The following is a 20953-nucleotide window of genomic DNA, read 5'->3' on the forward strand; positions in this document are numbered from 1 at the left end:
GTCGGTTCGGAACCGAAACCGAAACCGGCGGTTTTGGAACCGAAACCGTAACCGCGAAACACCCTCGCGGTTCGGTTCCGGTTCAACAATTTCCAAAACCGAAACCGGCGGTTCCGAACCGTAACCGTCGGTTCCTGAACCGTGGGCACCTCTACTCCATATACAATCGTTTACGCACGACCCATTGACCCGTGACCCATTTTCCACAGTCCAGCCCTTATATTATTTGATGTGTTTCTTTTAGATACAAAATTATCATAATAATAAAGTGTGTTCTATTTTTCTTTTTTTTTCGTCTACGATAAATGTCTCATTTAATTTTATATTGGTTTGTGGATTCCATATTTCATCAACTCATTTTATTCGTATTTTTTTATAAAGTTATATTAGTAGGATTCACATTTCACTAATTTTTCACTCACTTTCTTTTTGAAATCAAAAAATTTCTTAAAATCCGACCCAATCAAAATGAGATATTTATTTCCGGACAGAGTGAGTATAATGGTGTATATAAGGTTCGTTCACACAAGGAGGGATAATGATATTATGATATTAAACAAAGTTGCTTAATTTATAAGATAGTACTCTTATCTACTCCAGCGCCTTTGTCTTAGCGGCAAAGAATTTAGACATTATTGTATGAGGTGCCGAGTTCGAGCATTTAAAAAAAAAGAGGTAGTACTCTTATCTATTACTCCCTCCGTGAAAAAATAGAAGTTTTACCATTTTGGGACGTCAACCAAAATTAGACTAATTCAAAAAGTAGAAGTTTTAAACCAATATTAACTTTAAACATCATTCTAATTATGGACCCATAATCCACTAACACTACTTTCCACCACATTTTTCCTATCTCTTCTACTTTACCAATTGTGCATTAAACCCGTAATGTTTACAATTTTATCTATTTTTTTGGATGGAGGGAATACTTACTTTGTTATTCGATCCTAAAAATATGGACTTTTGGTACTGCATTAGCTTTAATGTGAAAATAATGAACTAGGAGAGAGTAACTCTCATAAGCTTATGTATATAGCTGTGCTAGAATTCATTCTTTTATAGCACCGGCGGATCCAAGTGGGAACTAGGGGGTACAAGTGTACCCCTAAAATGGTCTGATTTATTCTAAAACTCCGTGTCGAAAAGTTTCACCTCAACTATGGCGAAACGGAGGGAGTAGTAAATTAACTGAATTTGAATAAAATAAATAAAAGAATAAAATAAAGTAATATTAAGAGAATAAAATATAATAAAGAATATATTAAAAATGATTAAATATGTTAGATTTAAAAAAAGGTAATAATTTAACTTAATGTGACTGATAAAAAAAATTCTATCCAATATTAACAGAATACGAATAAAATTATAGGGATAAAGAATACGTGTACTTTGGACCTACTTAAATTTTCATTTTAAAGTGTAAATAATCTTAATTTAAACTAGAAAGACAAATTTAAAAGATTCAAGTGTATGTAAGTTGAGAACTGATAGATATCAAACTAGAGGAGTGTTATATTGCTAACTCGTGACTTAATTGATAAATACAATTAAATAATAGTAATTAGATATTCAAATTAAGGGCTTAGATGATCAATCCCTAAATGTCAATACGAACAACGAAAAACGTCAATAAGGCCATAGGATTAATTCCAAAAAATATCAATAAGTGTATTAATGTCAATTAACTACATGTTTAGTTATAACTAATTTTTAAAAGAAATCCCAAAACTTTAAATTCATATAACATATATCAAATTAAAGATAATTTCATAAGGATTCCAACGATATCCTACATGCATATGTTACGACGTCAAAATTTGAAAAAAATTTCAAAAAATTTTAATTTTTTTTACGTACAGCAGAAATGTCAACATACTATATAAAATATGTGAATATAATACATGTAGAATGTCAATATAAGCAATGGGTTAACATTCTTAAAGTATTGTGTTGACATTCTCAAAGCATTGTGTTGATATTTTCGAAACACTATATTGACATTTTCATCCAAAACCGTTAATTTGGATTTTTTTTAATCTTTTTTTTATTTTATTAATAAAAATGAAAATTACACGTGGCAAATTGTAAACCAAACGTTTTCTAAAATCCTATGACCTTAAATTAGTTGTAGTTAACAATTAAATGATGAGTTAGCAATTGATCACCCCACTATCAAACTATATCTGCCCCATATTAAATTAATAAATGGAGTAGTACTATATAAATCATAGAACCCATAACTTTCGCCCCGAAATTTCTTTCCTTTTTTACGAGATTAATCGAGTTAATTGGTATTATTAATTTCTTTTAAAGATGTGTAATCGTAGAAATTCTCGTTGTGATTCCTACTTTGGAATAATCGAAGTGTGTTGTTTTGGAAATAAGATCAAATGGTAATGGCATGATCCTGTTCAAGTGTGCACTGTCTTTTTTTCGAATATGTTTCTTTGGTTGGTTTCTTTTTTTGTCTACTACGATTACGTAGCTAGTCCTAAGTTGTGGGGGAATTTACTAAAGCTTGTTTTGAAATTATAATATTTATTTATTAGTAACATAAGCCTACATTCTTACCAGATCGTTGCATTTACATCCTAATCTACGACTCAGTCGATATCTTGCGCTATAAGTGAATCACTATTAGCAATATATATAAACTTAAAATTAGTTTCGATTGAAATTATATGCTCAAGCAGATGAAACTAAAGAGCAAAGAGATAATCTAACAAAATCTATAAATAAATATATAAAAAGGGAGTTTTAGGAATATTTACAATAATGCCATTTTAGTTAATAATTTGGATTTAATTAAAAAATGTTTTTATTAATGAATTTCTAGATTTACGGCAGTTATAACTTATATGTATAAGGAGAAAATGGAGGAAATAAACGGACTGACAGTTACATATATGAATGATATTAAAGGATTGTGTGTCAATACATTTTGTTTTTATTGATGAAAATTAGCAGAATTACGCTGGAGAAGATGGACGGGGAATTGCAGAAGATTAAGAAGAAAATGCAGTCGCCGCCGTGAAGAAAATAGCGGCCTTCATTCTCTAACCTAATTATCCCTATTAAATAGAAGAGTGAACTACAAAAATGGTCCCTGGACTATGGGTTTATCTCGCCCATAGTCCATGGACTTTAAAAATATCGCCAGTAGTCCATGGACTAAGGGTTTATCTCGAAATTGGTCCTTTTGGCTTTTTTTGGTACGAAAATACCCTTTGATATTATTTTGGGGGGTTTGGGCAATTTGGTCTTTTTACGCTTTTAACATTTTAAATCTGATATTATTTTAGTTATGTACTAACTTTGATATTATTTCAAAATTATCATTCTCCTTCCATTTTGTTATCCTTCACTGAATTTGTTTTTTTATTTATTTCAATATTAGATTTAATTTTATAAAATAAATTTAATATTTAGATTTTTAAATATCAATAAATTTTTTTAATGAAAACTATTAATTCATGGACACTATAAATATTGATTAAAACTATTAATTTTTGTTATTTAATATAATATTCAATTGAATTGAAGAAGTACAGAAAAATAATATTAATCATGATGGAAAAATAAGAGTAATTCTATTTAGCCTCCGTTCGGTTGTTATAATTGCTTGTGATTAAATATTGTGAAGTTGACTAAAAATTTGATCCTACTTAAAATTTTATATATGAGTATTTTTGTTGAAATTTTCTAGTAAATTTTGATTGTTTTCAAATTAATAAACAAAAATTATATTAGTCTTACATTAGATGCATATTTATTTCAAAATAAATTGTGTTATATAATCTATTTATGATTAAAGCTATTTAAAAAATGATTAAAACTAAGGCGTTGTCATGCCTTATTGATTACATAGTACTATACACTATCAAATATTGATTATAACTATTAATTTTTGCTATTTAATAATTTTTATAATTAAAAAAATTTATTGATATTTAAAAAATTAAAATTTAAAATTTTATAAAATTAAATCTAATATTGCAATAAAAAAAAACAAATTCAGTGAAGGATAACAAAATGGAAGAAGAATGATAATTTTGAAATAATATCAAAGTTAGTACATAACTAAAATAATATCAGATTTATAATGTTAAAAAGTGTAAAAAGACCAAATTGCCCAAATCCCCCAAAATAATATCAAAGGGTATTTTCGTACCAAAAAAAGCCAAAAGGACCAATTTCGAGATAAACCCTTAGTCCAGGGACTATTGACAATATTTTTAAAGTCCAGGGACTATGGGCGAGATAAACTTATAGTCCAGAGACCATTTTTGTAGTTCACTCTAAATAGAAATAGGTCCTTATGATATAAAGTAGCCCAATTTATATATTTTATTTAGATTAGTGTAACTTATTTGGCTTTTGACAAAACATGGAGTTAGAAATAATAAAAATTTCATGTTTACTGCATCGAATAAATATTGTTAACAACTCTATATACTACATTTTATTGATCATATGGAAGACTTTAAAGTCTGTGTAAGAAATAATTTGGAGACGTTAGAAATTATTTTATATAATTATATCATTATTTTTATTTTTAATGTCATGATTAGAACCATTTTAAATAATATGGTATGGAAGAGTCTTATAAAGTTTGTGACAGTAAAGAATAATAGACATTTTGCTTACTCAATATGAATAGAAGTAAAACATTGAAAGAGAAGTTATAGGTATTTATTGTGTAAAATTATAAAAATAAAATAAAAGATGGCTAGAATTTAGAATTGGTAAACAAAACAACAATTTTTTATAAAATATATTTCATACACTAATAAAATTTACTACTTCCTCCTTCCAATTTAAAATGAAATACTATTTGGTTTTCTGCATGGGAATGTAGTGTTATTTAGTGAGTTAGTGAATAGAAAGTAAAGTAAGAAAAAGAAAAAGTATTGAGAGTGTTATTTCCATTTTTACAAACATTTAATTCTTAACGAGACAACCAACAAAAGAAACGTTTAATTTTTAATGGCTCAGACGAGGAGTACTTTAATCAAATGTATTATTGTAGATGTATATCATACTTATAATTTTAGATCTATATAATGATATGGTTTCTTATTTCAAATAAATATTTTATATTTTGAGAAAAGTCAAATGGGCCGTGCATAGTACGGTGGTGATACTAGTATAATTAAAAGTAGAGTAGTATAGCATAAAAGAGAACAAGCAACTCCATTACACAAATATGAACAAAAATCTTGATAGATAAAAGTAAAGAATGACAATCATCAATTTTCATTCTTAATTCATCTTGGTGATGATGGGATTGAAAATAGTCTCAAGCTCCTTCATCTTTTGTTTAAAATCATCAGCCTCTGCATGCTTGTTACACTCCAACCACTTTGTGAAAGACTCAAAAGCATCCTCCATCTTCTTCTTGTCTTTTGCTGTGATCTTTGCTGCACTTCTAATGGTATTCCTCGAATTGTAGGCGTAGTCCTCCAAGTAAGACCTGGCCTCAATTTTCTCCTTAAACTTCTCATCCTCCAACTTGTACTTCTTTGCATCCCTGATCATCCTCTCAATTTCTTTATTAGACAATCTGCCCTTGTTGTTGGTGATAGTGATCTCGTTTTTCAACCCAGTACCCACATGCTCTGCTGACACATTTAAGATACCATTCTCATCAATGTCGAAGCACATTTTGAATGTAGCAACACCTCTGGGCGCTAGTGGAATGCCATGGAGTTTGAATTCACCTAGCAGATTATTCTCTGTTATCTTGCTTCTTTCGCCCTCGTACACAGCAAAGAGTGCTCTGGTCTGATTGTCGCCGGCCGTCTTAAGAATTTTCTCCTTCCTTGTTGGTATAGGTGTATTCCTTGGAATAAACACTGACATCCGATCTCCATCAACTTCAATACCAAGGGACAATGGAGTAACTTCGAAAAGAACGAGCTTTTCCAAATTGTCATTGCCTTCACCACTCAACTTGGCTGCCAGCACTGCAGCACCACGAGCCACAGCTTCGTCTGGATTAATGGTCTTGAGCACCTCTTTCCCATTAAAAAACTCCTTCAACATCTCCTGCAGCTTAGGAATTCTACTGCACCCGCCCACCAGCACCACCTCATCGACACTGCTTTTCTCCATCTTTGCATCACTCACGCATTTCTCAACAAGCTCCATACATTTGTTGAATAAACCCATGTTAATGTCATCAAATTTAGCACGACGAATAGTAGAAAACAAATCAATCCCATCTATCAATGATTCAATCTCAATCGGGGTTTCGAAATCAGAGGAAAGAACCCTCTTGGCTCTTTCACAAGCATTCCTCAATCTCCTCATAGCTCTTGCATTCCCACTAATATCCTTACCCGTCTTCCTTTCAAACTCTTTCACAAAGTGATTCACCATTATGTTGTCCATGTCCTGTCCTCCAAGATGAGTATCACCGGCGATAGCCTTGACTTCAATGACATTTGCCTCAATCGTGGCCACAGACACATCAAACGTGCCACCACCAAGGTCGAAAATCAGCACATTCTTTGCCACATGGCTAGCAGCTCCTTTATCCAGATAGTACGCAATGGCTGCAGCTGTAGGCTCATTGATGATCCTGACAATGTTAAGGCCGGCAATGGCTCCAGCGGCCACGGTGGCCTGACGTTGAGAGTCGTTGAAATAAGCAGGCACTGTCACAACAGCATTCTTCACAGTTGATCCAAGATATGCCTCGGCGATATCCTTCATCATAGTGAGCACCATTGAGGAGATTTCCTCAGCAGAAAACTCTTTCTCCTCCCCTCTATAGGATACCGCGATCATAGGCTTGTCATCAGAGCCAGGAACGACCTTGAATGGCCAATATGCCATGTCACTTTGAACCGTTGGGTCGCTGAATTTGCAACCGATCAACCTCTTTGAATCTGTGTAAGAAATAATTGAATTAGATAGAGATGAGAAAACAACAATGTTTGGAGAGCATAACAAACGAAACATGAAACCAAGAAAATAAAATTGTGGTTGGACTGGTTTAGTAGCATCTGCTTCCACACATCACACTTCCTCAACCGTCAATTGCTAATTAACATTGATAAGAAAATAATTGCATTCCTTTTGCATACTCCATCCATTCATGATTTAAAGAGTGAGTCATTTTGATTTGATTTTAAAAAATTATTTAATCAAAATTATTTGACTTTGTAAATGAAAAGTGAACCAAAATTTATAATGATGGATATAATGGATAGATGGAATATGTACTGGAAACACATTATGTGGGGTCCACATATTAAATTTTGGAAAAATAAATAGATTTTCAAACATAAACGGATGGACTACATACCAATAAAAAGGCAATATTGAAGTTTGCATTTACTTCAATCTTTTAAAATATACTACCCACGCCGTGCGGGACGGCGGTCAGGAAGGTCCAGGGACGGAGCCAGAAATTCCATACAGATGGGGCAAAAATATATATAAAGATATTTTAAGAAGTAGAGAAGGGGCATATATAGAGGATGTTCAAAAAATTTTAAAACTTAATGATCAAAATAGTATAAATAATTTTTTTCAGCTGGGGCAATTGCCCCTTGTGATCCTCATATGGATCGGTCCCTGGGAAGGTCGCTATTACAAGCGATGAGCCGTCCCGAGGAAAGAGAGAGCACCAAGAGCACGGGCTAGGCCGAGAGAGTGGGACGGCGGTGGGACGGGACCTATTGCGTCCCGACCGCCGAGCCGTGCCGTGCCAAATTTTTAATATATTTTTTTAAAGAATTTTTTATTTCTAAGAGTTCATTGCACTTTATTGGGAGGGCTGTGGAAGAGCGGTGAGAATGAGAGGGCTCTTCCTACTGTGAATGCTCTTAGATAAGAAAGTACAATATGCATCTGAAACAATAAAGAACGGAAACCATGCAAAATGGAATAGGAAACATACCGAAAACAGTGTTGAAGGGATTATTGGCAACTTGATTCTTGGCGGCATCACCAATGAGACGATGGGTGTCAGTGAAAGCAACCTGAGACGGCGTGGTACGGTTGCCCTGATAGTTTGGTATAATCTCAATCCTTTCGTGCTTCCACGCCGCCACACACGAATATGTCGTCCCCAAATCGATTCCAATGGACCGCCCTTCCTCCATTCCCGCCACTAGTGATTCTAAAACAGCGCTGCAATTGAAAGAAAACAGAAGTATGAAAACGAATACATTAAACGGTTGTCGGTGAAAATTTCAACAAGAAAATGAAGTGCAGGGTAAAGAGGGCCGCACGGCTTAGCTGATGAGAAGGGCATCCTAGGATATGCTGTGGATGCTCTAAGAAGTGTGTTTTGGAAATAGGGAAAATGAATTGAGAGAAGCTCTGATCATATACACTAGCAGCGGTGGCTCACCCGAAATATATAGGTCATAAGTAGAAGTAGCATGTCTTTTCCCCTCACCTCCCGCCATCACCATCACCATTTCCAAAACGACGAAACATTCTTCGAGTACTATAAAATGAATATTAATGTTGAGCGGCCGCAACTTGGGTATCCAATTAATTGGCACGGATTTAAGATATGTGTAAGTGGGTTGAAAAAATTTTACTCCATCCGTCCCGCTTTAAGAGTCTCGGTTGAGTCGGGCACATGTTTTAAGAGAAAAATGTTTGAGTGTATAATAAATAAATGTTGTAGTGGATGTTGGGACCTACTTTTAATTGAGTGTCCAATAAATAAATATTATAGTGGATGTTGGGACTCACTTTTAACACTTTTTTATTAGTTATAGTGGATGTTGGGACCCACTATTAACATTTTTAACACTTTTTAGGCATTTTTTTATTAATTTATTCCAATCGGGACTCCTAAAGCGGAACGCCTAAAATTAATCAACCGGGACTCCTAAAGCGGGACGGAGGAGTATAATAAAATGTGAATGCAATGAGTTAGTGGATTGCGGAGTCTATTATAAAAGTAGTAAAAAGTAAGGGTGACGTTAATAAGGAATGGACGAAAAAGGAAATTGGTGTCGATTAATGGAAGACTGAAAGAGGGGCGAAGCCAAGAATTGATGTGAGAAGGGGCAAAAATATATAATCAACAAATTTTGAAATACTGAGAAGGGGCATCTCAGAGAGAATCATAAGTAAATTTGTGAATTAAAAAAAATTAGCATTGATATATATTGAGGAGGGGCAAATGCCCCACTAACACCACTACATAGATCCGCCCTTGGGAAATAGTATATTCTAGTAAAATAATACACACATTTTCTTTTTAGACCGTTCACTATTAAATACTCCTCCTGTCCATCATTTAAAGAGCTCTTTTGACTCATCACGAGTTTAAAAAAATTGTTTAACTTTGCGAAAAAAAATAAAGGGAAAAAGTGAGTGATATGCGAGATCCATTTTTAATATTAGTTTTATAATGATTTGTGAGTGTAAAAAATTAGTGCAACGTGGGGTCTGCACACTAAAAATGAAATAAAATAAATAATTCTATAAATTATGGACAACCAAAAATGACAAAATGCTTTTTTAAATGGTTTGTCAAAGTGAGTATTTTTATTCACTTTTTAAATTTTTTTGTAAGTGAACCTTACATTCCATGCACTACTTCATCTATTTCCTACAATATTCTCCGCACAAAACACACAAAACAACACTACATTAAATCAAATAATTCCTTAAAATTTTGCACCAATCCAATATAAAAAAAACACTGGTCATCATTTTGGTTCAATTCCATATTTTAAAATCTGAATTTTCAGAATGAACTAAGACAGTCTTAAAAATTACATTCCTTTTGATTTTGCAGACATTGAGTTTGAGTTTGCATATATCACCATTTGCATTTTCATGATTATTCATGAAAGTACTAATGTTTATGGACATTTTTTACGCTATTTTATATTTTTCAATACACCAACTAACACTTTAAAAATCATTTTTCTGTTGTCCTAATTAAAATTATCGGATGCAAAAATGAATCTCAGTACACAAACCAAAGTGTCCCAAAAAATAATAGATTAGGGCCCTTGTAATAATAATTTGATGTAGTGAGAGTTCATAATTTGCAAAGCATGGATAATCTCTTTTTCATTTAGTACCTGGGAGGACTTCAATTCGCAGCACTATGTATCACAGAAAAAAAAAGGTTCAATCATTGAGGTCCAGCTTTAAAAAAATGTATACGAAGTCTTCGGGGATAATTAATGTTTAATGACAGCTTCAGCGCTACATTAACTAAGAAAAAAATAATAAGTATTCTCTACTAGACTAGTAAAAAATTTTAAGTCAATTCAATTATCAGTAAGGCTCTCTCTTACCAGGCCTCACTTAAGTAATTTAAATTCATCGTTGAAAGCGACTCAGTAAATGCTCTAGTAGTTGTCTATTGTACTTAGAAAAATCAAAGTGTCCCTTTTTTATTTTTTTGCAATAGAAGAGGGCAATGCCCCGCCGTAAGGTTCAAACTCATCCCTAAATTAAGTCACGTAGATTATGGAGTAATTAATAAATCTCTTTTACCAGGCCCCGCTTATGTAATTATAATTGATAGTTGAAAGCGTCTCGCTAGTTGCTCTGGTGTTTGGTCAATTGTGCTTAGAAAAATTAAGTGTCATTTTTTTTTGCATACATAGAAAATGGGAGCATTAGGGTGCCACCATAGTTAGAGTGACAACGTACCACCAACCTCGTGCTGCCACGTGGCACGCTATCTAGCAATATTAGGGACTTATCCAGCAATATCATAGTAAGCGTTTTGGATGGATTTCTACAGATTGCATGATAGTACTACGTGGATTGCAGTGTAGAATGCCGAGTATTGCTGTATAGGCTATAATGCAAAATAACGGTATAAAAAAGTAATATGTCTACATATAAACAACAACTGAAACATTCTATGCATATACATCAATACTCAACAATTTACACAGCAATCCACCTATTACTATCATGCAATCTGTAAATGCATACTAAATGAATATTGCTGGATAACGTGCCATGTGGCAGCACGAGATTGGTGGTACGTTATCACTTTAAGAAGGGTTGTCATCTTAACATAATCACATAGAAAGTACCTTAAAGATCAATTGAGTTTATTTAGTTAAGGTTATTAATTTTAAACATGTATTTCACTTAAGATAATACAATAATTATATCATCTTATTCTGATGCATCTCATTTTCTTGGGCTCTGGCCATGGACTTAGAATACTTTGGCTCTTTCCCCTCCCCTCCTCCCTCCAATTCTTATAAAATATACTATTAAGAATTCATTTAATAAGGAAATAAGATGTACTCCCTCCACCTTCAAATTTTGTCACATTTTTTTATTTTTGCCCGTCTCATAAAATTTGTCACATTTCACTTTTTTATCATTTTTTGTAGTAGACCACATGTTCCACTAACTCTTTCCAACTCATAATTTATTATAAAATTAATTGTATATAAAAGTACGATCCACTCTCCACTAAAATTTTCAACTCACTTTTCATCACAGTTCTTTAAACCCGTGTCTAATCAAAGTATGACAAAATTTAAGGGACAGAGTATTACAAATTAACAGTAAAACAAACTCTAGAGAGAATTGAAAGTAAAAGCTCATGCATTAAAATTTTACAACTTTCCACTACACTACATTTTAATGACATGTGGAGTATTGAATAACAATATACTCCTACATCCGTCAATGAAATGTTGTCTAATTTGTCATTTTGGTCTATCCGTGAAAAATTGTCCACTTTATTTTTTTTATTTTTGTAAATGAACCTTACTTTCCTATAGCTCTTTACACTCACATTCTATTATAAAACTAATATATCAATGTTGGACCATCATTCCACTAACTTTTTCAACTCATTTTTCTTCACACCCACAACGAGACAAAAGCAATATTTCATATACGAAGGGAGTATTTAGACAATTGGAGGAGCATACATAGTATTTTACGCCTCAATAATAAGAGACGGTTAAACTCCCATCCTAAATCTGCCACAGAATACAATCAAAATAATCCGACTCTAAATTATACAACCTCCGTCCATGAAAATTCGTCCCGGTTTGACCGGGCACGAGTTTTAAAAAATATAATTTAAAGTGAGTTGAAAAAATTAGTGGATTGTGGGTCCTACTTTTATATACTCCCTCTGTCCCATTAGAAATGCAACGTTTTCCTTTTTGAGTTGTCCCACTAAAAATGAAACGTTTCCTAAAATGGAAACATCACTCTCTCTACTTTTCCATCTCTCCTACTTTACTCTCTCTTCATCAACTCACAAAACAACACTGCATAAAATCCCGTGCCGAAAACCAAATGTTTCATATTTATTGGGACGGAGGGAGTATTAGTTTTATAATAAAATGTGAGTATGAATGAGTTAGTGGAATATGGGGTCCACTACAAAAAATGATAAAAGTGAAATGGGACAAATTTTTAGGGACAGATGAAGAATGAGATAAATTTTCGTGGACGGAGGTAGTAATTAGTACATATTTTATGGCACTTCATTTGTAGAATTTGTTTGCCTTTCCCATATTGTCACATGATAGTGCACAAGGTGCTGGAAAGGTTCCCAATGCTGACTGCTACTTCCAAGGCGTCAAGTGTCGTCTTGAATTTACTCTGAGATGCATCAACAAAGAGCTACGTATTAATCATATGAAATTTCATTTTATCTTTACATGTATGACGCATCATTCACATAAAAATATTTTCCCATATCTATAATTTCTCGTTTTAAAAAAAATCGAATTAATACGAACTACGCGTACTTATTACCCATTTTGAATCTGATGGTGCTGGATCATTTGCATTTTGAGTATGTGCAGTGCTATTATGATGTACTGGAACTATGGCATCTGTGGTTTCATCACATGCCTGCAGCCATAAACAAGAAAAGTAAAATGAGACATTTATTAGTGGACGTAAAAAAAAGGAAAAATGAGACATTTAATGGCTTACGGAAGCAGTAGTTCCGTCACTACATAAAACCCACATTACCTCATTTGAATTTGCACCCGACGCACGTTCAAGCCCCGGATCTCTCATAGCTTGCAGAAACGCATAATTGTCCAAGAACTGAGACCGACCGTCGTGATTATGATTGCATTTCGCCATCTGGTAGCAATCACAACACAGATGGAACGAGGTATTAGGATTGTTAAAGCACTCAACGCAGGAGAAGAATATCCCGGGGATGAATTTGGCGCAGCAGTCGCAGAAGGGCCGGCCGCTCTTAATAATATAGTAAAGCGTCATGACCTCGAAGAAGTTGAGGGTGCCATCACTGTCTAGGTCGAGCTGTTCGAAGAATGAACGGTTTTGCATGAAGGGATAGCCTTCGTGCCTCATGAAGGCTATGAACTCGGATAGATCGACTCGCTGGTCTCCATCTGTGTCCATTGATTGGAAGAACTCATACGCTAATTCTTTCACCTGTGGAGATCCAGCTCTGTAATAGGCTTTTGTGATTTTGCGCAGTTCCTCCATTTCTTTCTGCATTGATTAATATCATGGTTGAAAAACTCATTGTGCGAAAATTACACAAAACTCAGAAGTTTGTAATTTAAGTAGCGGCAAGCCACCAATAATTGTCTCATTTTGCAATTTTCGTCTGCCCACCACTGAGTGTCACATTTGTTTTTTTTTTCTATTTTTGATGATGAACTCCACATTGCACAAACTTTATATCATTTATATTTTATTACTGTAAAACTAATACTTCTTCCATTCTAGCATAAGCGAGCCACTTTTTCTTATAGGATTTTACTTAATAAGTGAGTCATTTTTCTTTTTTAACAAAAATATCATTTCTCATGTACTTTATCCTCTTTTCACTTATTTACCTTTTCATGTCTCATACTTTATTTTCTTTCCACTTAACTCTTTAAATATTCATTTATTAAATCTTGTGCTTGAAAGAAGAATCTCGCTTGTGATAGGATGGAGGAATTATATAAAAATAGGACTCACCTTTCACCATTTTTTACAATTACTTTTCATTACATTCTTAAAATTTGTGATAAGTAGATTACATAATTATTACTAATAAGGTTAGAGGAAAAATGAAAAGTGGGCTTAGTTGGTGATATTACTCTAATAAGATTACCTTGTTCCGAGCTTTTTCATCGTCGGCGACGTGATGCCTGAACAGCATGAGCAGAGAGTGATGATCCACCATGTACTGTGAGGAGTGCTCATGCGACGAACTGCGGCGGTGGCGGTAGCAAGTGCAGCAGAGATCATACGTATCTTCGCCTCTTCCCAAGCAAAGCAAGCAAGAGAAGTAGGGCCCCACCAGCAGCTCCGAGCAACCGCTGCATTTTCCTATCTCTACCTTCTCCTCCATGTAGTGAAGGCACAGAAACTCCTCGAAATCGAGGCATCCGTCACCATTCTCGTCGAGCTTCTCGAACACAGCATCAGTGCTCAGCCACGAGCTCACCGATTTCTTGAACTCCACCAGGCTTATCTTCCCGTTGCTGTCCACATCCAATTTATTAAAGGATTGTTTGATCGATATCTTGTCGGCCTCGCTTGCTCTGTCGTAGTAGGATCTCGAGATCTCTCTCATTCCTTCCATCTCTCTCTCTCTCTTAATTAAATTGATGTGTGACGAAGAACATTAATATATATACTAGCATTTTCTGATTCGACTAAAAATATTTGCCCACTTGATAGAAAAACAATGCAAAGATAACTAGTGTTAGTTAATTTGATTCAACGCCTACTAGATATTAATGCAACATTTATATATGCGGTAGCTCTCACCACTTGGCCTAGTGTGTAATCAACAAATTTTGTGATATTTTTCTTGGACCATTATACTCCCTCCGTCCCACAAGATTGTCTCATTTTTCCATTTCCGTCTATCCCACAATGTTTATCTCATTTCACTTTTATCATTTTTGGTAGTGAACCTCATATTCCACTAACCTATTCCTACTCACATTTTATTATAAAACTAATACTTTAAAAGTAGGACCCACATCCCACCAACTTTTTCAACTCACTTTTCATTACATTTTTTAAAATCCGTGTCAAGTCAAAGTGGGACTATCTTTGTGGGACGATGGAAATATAAATTAATGAACATGCTATAGTTTAAATAAAGACCAAATAATGAAAAAACGATGATTCCTTTCAATGATGGATCCAGAAATAGTAAATACATAGTAGGAGTATAACTTTATAATTGTTATCAATAAGACAATTACCACATAATTTATTTAGTATACTATCATTTTAAACCTTTGTTTAAATTTTTATCAATTAGACAATTGCCACATATCACTAGAGAAAATGATAGTAAATTGGGTTATTTTTACAAAAAAAGAAGCTATCCATTAACCTATGAGTAAGCACAATCATGACTCTGGAAAAATTCATAGTTTGAATGAACAAATTGATACAATTGAATATTATGCAACACTTGGTCAATTTCTAACTATAATCACCCTAATAATAACTAATATGCATCGACTCCTACTAAGTCAATATTAGTTCTAGCGATGCAGTTCTAAATTCTAATATTGCCAAAGTTCCTTTATTTTATTTAATTTTTAGCTTCTGTATATTCTTTTTCCTTTTCACGAATATATTTACTTTTTTTGTCTCATAATAAATGTCATACTTGGATGATGACACAAAATTTTAGGAGATGTTATTTTTTCTGTAAATGGTGAGAGAAAATATATTTCTATATATTGATTTGAGAGAAAATTTTTTTAAAATGAAAATGTGATATTTTTTGTGAGATAAATTAAAATATAAAAATGTGACATTATCTGACGAGAGAGTATTAATATTGTACCAAAAAATATGAGACGAGCACCATATTCTGTTGTGGAACTGGCAACAATAAACAATCTAAAAGGTTTTAAGAAGATGGATTATTTTAAAGGACAGGTGCTAAATTTTAAAATTGCATGTAAAGTGGGGTTGGGTCTAAAGTCTGCCTATTGGAAGGTACTACCTCCGTCCCTGAAAATTTGATACAGTTTACTATTTCGATCCGTCCCTGAAAATTTGATACACTTCACTTTTACCATTTTGGTAGTGGACCCCATATTCCACTAACTCATTCTTACTCACATTTTATTATAAAACTAATACTTTAAAAGTAGGACCCACATTCCACCAACTTTTTCAACTCACTTTCCATTACATTTCTTAAAATCCGTATCGGGTCAAAGTGTAGCAAATTTTGAGGGACGGAGGTAGTATTATATAGGGGTGGGGAAACGGTTCTCGGTTCTCGATTAACCGAGAACCGAACCTTATTTTTCGTTTCTTGGTTAATATTGAACTCAAAAATAAGGTCAAGGTTCGGTTTCGGTTAGTGGGTTTAGGATTTAGGCGGTTCTCGGTTCCGAAGGGTTAGAACCGAAGAACCGATAGATTAGGATATAATTTTAAAACTAAAATTATAGTTTATTTAAATTGCATTATTTTCGTTCAAGTAGATAAAGTAATAGATATATTGTCATAGATATGTTTGGATAATCTGTCATAGTTTAGTGATTGTGCATATATGCATTGTTTTACTCTACGTTTTTTTCATTTAATCCATTTTCATTGTAGGATGTTTTTTTTATTGTTTTTTTTTTTTCAATTACACGAAATATATATATTTATTTATATTCTATCTAATTTTTGTCAAAATCAGTTTCTAGCGCAATTGGTAACCTATCATTCCTTCTTCTCCTCCATCTAGGATGGAGACCTAGCAAACGCAAAATTTCTTTTTTAAATTAAAAATCGCAATTGATTTCGGTTTCTAAGGGTTCAGGTCCGGTTCTAGATTTCGGAAAAAATGGGAGTCGGTTAACCGACTAATCGGTTCGGTTCTGACCGAACCGACTGAATCCCCAGGCCTAGTTATACCCCTAAAGTTGATTGTGTCAATTTAGTCGGCATTAATGGTGTCTCATTTTATTTTACATACTATATAGTTTTTTAACTTTATTCTAAATTTATTATAAGGGTTTTTTTTTAAGGAATGAAAATATAGAATATATTGTCACTTCTATTATTTAAAATTGACCATTAGCGTTGATAAATTCAAAAGTAGGATACACTATAATTTTTTTTAAGAAATTATGTTTATGATTCCCGAATATATAGATGATAGACTAAGTGTATTAAATGTCATCATTTATATAATCGAACAATTTGTTTGCATTATATTTTTCATCTGCGCGATCATATATAATTTCTCCAAAATTATAAACTATTAAATAATTGAGAAAAATGTCAAATCTAATATAATTGACCTTTTTTTAAAACTACAAATATACCAATATTTGACTATATTTATATTTCTTTTTTGACAATTTGCTTTAAAAATGTCGTTTTCAATTTCTTTGGTGAGTTTATATAAGGAGTTATATATGCAACCTTTCGATTTCTAGCTGAACTACAATGTCTTTGGTGTATATAATAATTAACTGACGACAGCTTCGGAGTTAACAAAATTAATAATTCATGTCAACTACATCTACTTTTAATAAAGCGGTTTCTTACTAGTCTCACTTAAGCAATTATAACTATTCGTTGAAATCGTCTCAATTCGTGTTTGGTCGATCGAGCTTATAAAAAATAACGTGACCCTTTATTCGTTAATTTTTTTCTCAAAAAATCGATAACCGTTCCCTATTTATATCTACGGTCTTTAGTGACTTAGACCTATTCAGAATCGTATTAGTAACTAAATTCTAATTTTTAAAAAGTCTAATTATTTACACTAGTCATATTTTTACAGTATTTACAATTTTGGGTTCTTTAAATTGAAAAAAAAAATCTCACTTATTAGTATTTCTTTTACAACCCTTGATAATGAATTAAAACAATACATGTTTACAATTATAAAATCATTAACTTTTTTGTAATGTAATGATATATCATCCATACAGAAGAGAAACAGCTAGTTTATCAATTGTTGATTATAAAATGGAGTTGGATAAATTGTTGATTATGTGTCAGTCTTATAGAAGAGAAATAGCTAGTTTATCCAAATTTTATATATCAGTGTTACCGAAGAAAAACAGCTAGTTAAAGTTTATCAAATTTTAGCAAGAAATAGTTGACATATATTGTTATTCTGTTTTGGTGGTCGTGTTTCAATTATTATTTCTACTAAAATCGTGTAAATTCATGCAAACAAAAACTCATGAGTAGGGGATGAAAAGTGATTTTTTACCCAATTCAAGATTAAAGAGCCGCCTTTTAAAAAGCGTCGAAAAAAATAATTTAGAGACGTTTTTCAAAAGGCGTAGAAAAATTCACAAAGCTTTCATTTTGTGTTGCATATAGAAAATAATTCACCTACACTTGCATTTTGCTGTCCTTATTTTGGGTTGGCACACCATCAAAAGGGACACTTTTTAAACCGTCAATAAATTTTTAGCAAAAATTATAAGCGTCCCAAATAGACTTAAAAAAATCACAAAAATACTATAGGCGAATCTAGGAGGACGACAGTGGCCAAACCCCAGCTAGAGTGGCGGCTTGCCCTATGCTATGTCCATCTCTACAAATGTGTGGTATCACAAAATTCAACTAGGTGTTGGAGTCGATATAATTATCGAAAAAAAAACAGTTAAGGATATTTATTAATATAACTAAGGATGTTAATTTATATTTCTAAATATACCATCAACACCAACGCTTCAAAAAACGTCTTTATTGTTGGTGTCCCAATTAAATTTAAAGGACACAAATGGAAACTTCCTAAAAAACAAAAGATCAACAACCAGATTTGGTTCAAAAATTTCGAAGTAACAAGAGAGAGATTTGCTGATGAGATTAATAATAATTTCTACTAAAAGACTACTAATTAAAATCGTATGAGTATAGAAAATCCAAGAAATAAAATCAAATTTAATCTTTGAGTCAAAAGGATATAGAGTATATTGCAAATAAAATAAGATCTCGAAAGATATGACCAAATCTAATTGAAAATCAAGTTAAATAATTAAATTTACTGTTTTAGAAGTGAGAAAGCTAAGGTACTTAGTGAACATTGAACAGTTTCTTTTTGCTAACATTGGATTAATACATTTTTATTAGAGCATCTCCAATAGCGGCTAGCCGATTCGCGGCGCTAGCCGGTCGGCTAGCCGAACTACTGCAATCGGCCAGCGCCGAATCGACGAGAAATTAGGCGAGCGCACGCCGATTCGGAGGCGCTGGCCGCCATTGTAGGCTGGCGATCGGCGAGCGATCGGCCAGCGCAATATTTTTTTTTTTTTTTTTGAAACACTATATATTCAAGATTTTCACGCCATTTTCATTTGCAACACTTGTTTTAATGAGTTTTCTCTCTATCTAAATTTCTGTACAAGAGCAACAACGCGAAATGAGTAACGCGGACGGTAGTAGAGGTGGTAGTGGTGGTAGTGATGGGGATGTTGAGGAATACGAACGACGAATGAAAGCCTACATGAACCGCGAGATGGAGCGGTACATGCAAAGGGCATTGCAGCCGGCGGTACCTCGCCCCGTACCCGTTGTCCACCGCCGAACAGTGATTGATCGGGATCACGTAGCTGCACATTAGCGGCTATATGACGACTACTTCTTAGAGAACCCGCGGTTTGGGGACATCCTGTTCAGGCAGCGTTTTAGAATGCGCAGGGAGCTGTTTATGCGTATCGTTGACGCTTTGAAGCAGCGATATCTGTGTTTCCGCTTCAGACACGATGCGGCTGGCAGACCCGGCCACACCCCTATTCAAAAGTGCACGGCGGCAGTCATACAGTTGGCCTACGGATGCGCGGCAGACATGTGGAATGAGTACCTCCACATCGGTGAGTCGACAGCCCTGGAATGTCTGATATTTTTCTGTCAGGGCGTGATTGCAGTATTCCGTGATCAGTACCTTCGAAGCCCTACCCTCCAAGATTGTCAGGATCTGATGCAGATGCATGGGGAGTAGCATGGGTTCCCCAGGATGTTAGGCACCATAGATTGTATGCATCAGGAGTGGAAGAACTGTCCGACTACCTGGAAGGGGGCCTACACGACCGACAACAAGGGAAAGAATCCCACGATGATCCTCGAGGCCGTAGCTGATTAATGGCTGTGGATCTGGCATGCGTATTTTGGGGTAGCCGAGTCGAACAACGACCTCAACGTCCTCAACTCGTCGCCCCTCTTCAACGAGCAGTGTCAGGGCTCGGTTCGGCCGTCTCATTTGTGGCCAACGACAACCGGTATGATATGGGCTACTACTTGGAGGATGGAATATACCGTAGGTGGCCCGTCTTTATGAAGACGATCAGGCATGCAAATGATGACAGGAAGGCCTACTTTGCGGAACGGCAGGAGTCGGCGCGCAAAGACGTGTAGCGCGCATTTGGTATGCTCTAGTCTAGATGGGCGGCAATTAAGGGTCCAACGCGTTTGTGGGATGTCGGCTGCATTGCTGATATAATGTACGCCTGCATTATCTGCACAACAAGATCGTCAAAGACGAAGGCGTACAACTGACTAATTGGGCCAATGACGATGAAGCCGGTCCAAGCCACGGTGTGGCCACCCCCAATGTAAGAAGGGGGTATACCTCACGTTGAAGCCGACCGCCTCCAGGCAGATGCCGACATGCGCCAAGTGAATGCTCATATTCAACTTCAAAAGGATACAATTGAAGAGTTGTGGGCACGGAAGACTGCACGGCGATAGTGTTTTTTCTTTATTATGTAAATATTTTTTTTAATGAATGTAATTTTTTTTAAAATGAAATTAATATGTCTCGTAAATTTAATTCCATAATTAATCGTAAATTTAATTCCGTAAATTTAGTTGTTTTTGAATTATTTTTATTGCGGCTAGCCTGTGACTAGCCTATTTGCTTAAAATGATGATGTATCAGGTGGAATTTTAGTACTGATGACGTGGTGGGGAGAGATAGTGGCTAACCTATGACTAACCTAAATCCATTGAAAATACAAGATATCTTACTAATCATCATTTTTCATTCTTACATCAT

At 34.3% G+C, this 20953-nt stretch overlaps 1 protein-coding gene and 1 pseudogene across 1 annotated transcript; both read right to left on the reverse strand.

Moving 5' to 3' along the window:
- Positions 1–5215: 5215 nt before the first annotated feature.
- Positions 5216–6893, reverse strand: LOC125201580 (heat shock cognate 70 kDa protein pseudogene; annotated as a pseudogene).
- Positions 6894–11974: 5081 nt separating this feature from the next.
- On the reverse strand, positions 11975–14551 carry LOC125224502 (uncharacterized). The gene is made up of 4 exons (XM_048127913.2): positions 14072–14551; positions 12964–13458; positions 12742–12840; positions 11975–12585 (listed from the first exon to the last, which is right to left on the reverse strand). The coding sequence occupies exons 1-4, from the start codon at positions 14543–14545 to the stop codon at positions 12502–12504; spliced, it is 1152 nt and encodes a 383-aa protein (XP_047983870.2). The 5' UTR covers positions 14546–14551; the 3' UTR covers positions 11975–12501.
- Positions 14552–20953: the final 6402 nt, after the last annotated feature.

This window comes from Salvia hispanica, chromosome 2, assembly GCF_029641045.1.
Source record: "Salvia hispanica isolate PSC_SH4W2 chromosome 2, Shi_PSC_v1, whole genome shotgun sequence".
Taxonomy (NCBI): domain Eukaryota; kingdom Viridiplantae; phylum Streptophyta; class Magnoliopsida; order Lamiales; family Lamiaceae; genus Salvia; species Salvia hispanica.

Coding starts and splice junctions, on each gene's coding strand:
- LOC125224502 (XM_048127913.2), bottom strand. CDS start 14,545: ATGGAAGGAATGAGAGAGATCTCGAGATCCTACTACGACAGAGCAAGC. Junction 12,841..12,963: donor CGGGTGCAAATTCAAATGAG/GTAATGTGGGTT, acceptor TTATGGCTGCAG/GCATGTGATGAAACCACAGA. Junction 12,586..12,741: donor CACCATCAGATTCAAAATGG/GTAATAAGTACG, acceptor GATGCATCTCAG/AGTAAATTCAAGACGACACT.